The sequence below is a fragment of the Lipotes vexillifer genome, unplaced genomic scaffold, assembly GCF_000442215.2.
Source record: "Lipotes vexillifer unplaced genomic scaffold, Lipotes_vexillifer_v1.1 scaffold664, whole genome shotgun sequence".
NCBI classification, from domain to species: domain Eukaryota; kingdom Metazoa; phylum Chordata; class Mammalia; order Artiodactyla; family Lipotidae; genus Lipotes; species Lipotes vexillifer.
Genome location: NW_006782421.1, coordinates 2,003,873 through 2,006,040, shown reverse-complemented (window position 1 = coordinate 2,006,040; position 2,168 = coordinate 2,003,873). Strand labels below are relative to the sequence as shown.

At 64.0% G+C, this 2,168-nt stretch overlaps 1 protein-coding gene across 1 annotated transcript in view; it reads right to left on the bottom strand.

The window, feature by feature from the left end:
* Positions 1–1,343: 1,343 nt before the first annotated feature.
* The window catches only part of CACNG5 (calcium voltage-gated channel auxiliary subunit gamma 5), a 7,061-nt gene continuing 6,236 nt past the window's right edge, over positions 1,344–2,168 (bottom strand). The window contains exons 4-5 of the mRNA XM_007455278.1: positions 1,762–1,907; positions 1,344–1,610 (exon numbers count right to left, since the gene is read on the bottom strand). Of these exons, the coding sequence (XP_007455340.1) occupies positions 1,353–1,610; positions 1,762–1,907 (404 nt within the window). The 3' untranslated portion in view covers positions 1,344–1,352. The remainder of the gene's footprint in view (positions 1,611–1,761; positions 1,908–2,168) is intronic.

The window sequence follows — 2,168 nt, the reverse complement described above, 5'->3', positions numbered from 1 at the left end:
AAACCTCAAATCCCAAAGTGGGCGTGCGAGAAGACGCGTGGAGACCTGAGGGGGTCCCGTCCAGCACTGGGCCTTTCCTGTCTCCCTCCGTGAACTTCACGAAAGGGGCTTCGGGCTTCCTGTCCGGAAAACGGGCATCGCACCACCTCTTCTTCTGGAGGCGTCTATCTGCCTACACACGCCCCATACCCAGGAAGCAGATGCTGCCCTGTATTAGGATTAAACTGCCAACCCCCGATGTCGGCAGGCATCCTCAGCAGAGCAGCAGGGTCATTCTGAGTCTGACTTGCTTAGACTCAGGTGTCAGCAAATCCAGCTCCAAATCCCAGAAAGCTGCCTTCTTTCTACTTTGATGGTATAGACGTCCGTCTACGTGAGTAGATTTTAGGGACCTGGACCAGAAATACTGCCCATGTGAGTGGGGACGGCATCCCCCGGGCCTGAAACAGTGCTTGGTAGTATTAACCTGGACCAGCCACCTTCTGCAGTTCTCATTGTCAGAGTCACTGCTTTGGGTTAAGGCATTAAAGGCCCTTGTTAGATACGTTACTGTGGGCCACGCACATTAAGACACCATCAGCCACTAACACCTCTTTGTCACTTCATCAGGTGGCCTCAGACCCCTCTCAGCGCCTTGGGGACCAAAGCTGGGGCAGCTGAGTTCTGGCAGGAGACGAGGAAGAAGACCCGCAGGCCGTGGGGCAGCAGGAGGTGGACACGGCACACGGGGGGGCAGGGGGGAGGTGGACACGGCACACGGGGGGGCAGCGGGGAGGTGGACACGGCACACGGGGGGGCAGCGGGGAGGTGGACACGGCACACAGGGGGGGCAGCGGGGAGGTGGGCACGGCACACGGGGGGGTGACCACAAACGGTAGAGGACTTCACAAGGACAGCGCTGGACGACTCTGAAGCAGCCAGAGCTCCGTATCAGAGTCACCTCTCGGCCCCATAGCCCAGATCACGACGCGAGGGCCAGGCCAGTTGGCAAGCACCCAAGTCCAGCTGGGTCTCTGGAAGGAACCTGGCATCGCAGAGCTGGCCTTGGCCTGGGTCCATGACGTAGGGTGTGTGTGGGGGGAGACAGAGCTGGAAGGCCCACCCCTCCCAGGGAAGGACAGCGCCCAGTGACTGGCACTCAAGAGGCGGGGTGACCCCCAGCTCTCACCCCGTCATCCGCTCGATGGCTCCAGACTCCCGACACCCACCCTGGGCTGCAGGAGCTCCTCTGGGCGAGCAGGGAGGGGACACGGGTCAGGTGAAAACAGCTAAGCACGGGGACAGCCGGGCCGTAGACCAAGGGCAGCGGGGGCAGGGAAGGCTGTCTGGGCATGGCAGTCCGGGGCGGGGACTCAGCAGGGGGAGGAAGACACCTGGCGGTAGTCGGGGCACTTGAGCAGGGCTGGGTAGCTGCTGTTCATCTGCAGGGAGACGTCGCTGGAGATGTCGGACGGGCTGCGGCCTCGCGCCCAGGCGTCCGGGTGCAGGAACTGGCCCGAGTGATCGGAGCAGTTGCTCAGACGCGGGCGGTAGAAGCCGGGGTGAGGCCCGTACACGTCCTCGGCGGTGCACCTCTTCATGAACAGGTACACGGCCATCACCCCCGCACTCTGCAGGCAGGGGGAGCTCGTGCTCGGGGCCTGGCCGTGGACGCAGCCGCGGGAGCACAGCACGCGGAGGGCGGAAGGCGGGCGCGGGGCGGCAAAAGACCCCCGCGCCCCGCCCCGCCCCGCCCCGCCCCGCCTGCGGGCAGGGGTTTACCTCCGTTAGGAGGAAGGAGATGGCGGCGAAGGCAAACGACCATCCGTACTTGTAGGTAAAGTAGGTCTCCGCCTCCTTGGTCCTGTTGAGCACCTCATCGTTGATGCTGGAGATGTACAGCACCAGGCCCACCACCAGCGAGAGGCCTGCAGGGGGGCAGGGGCGCTCGGCAAGGAAGCCGGGGAGCCGCCGATGGGGCACCGCCTCCCCTCGCGGGGTTCAGGGAGAAGTCCTCGGGCTTGGGTGACCATGACCCCACTCTGGAGTTCAAGGAGGGCAGGAGCCCTCCTCCTGAAGGCCCTGTTTAGACCATTGCCTTCTAGAAAGCGGACGGCTGCAGATGAGAAAGCTCCTGTCCAGCCACCTCCCGAGCCACGGGGAGCCCGTGGGTTCTCACCCCCCCCCCC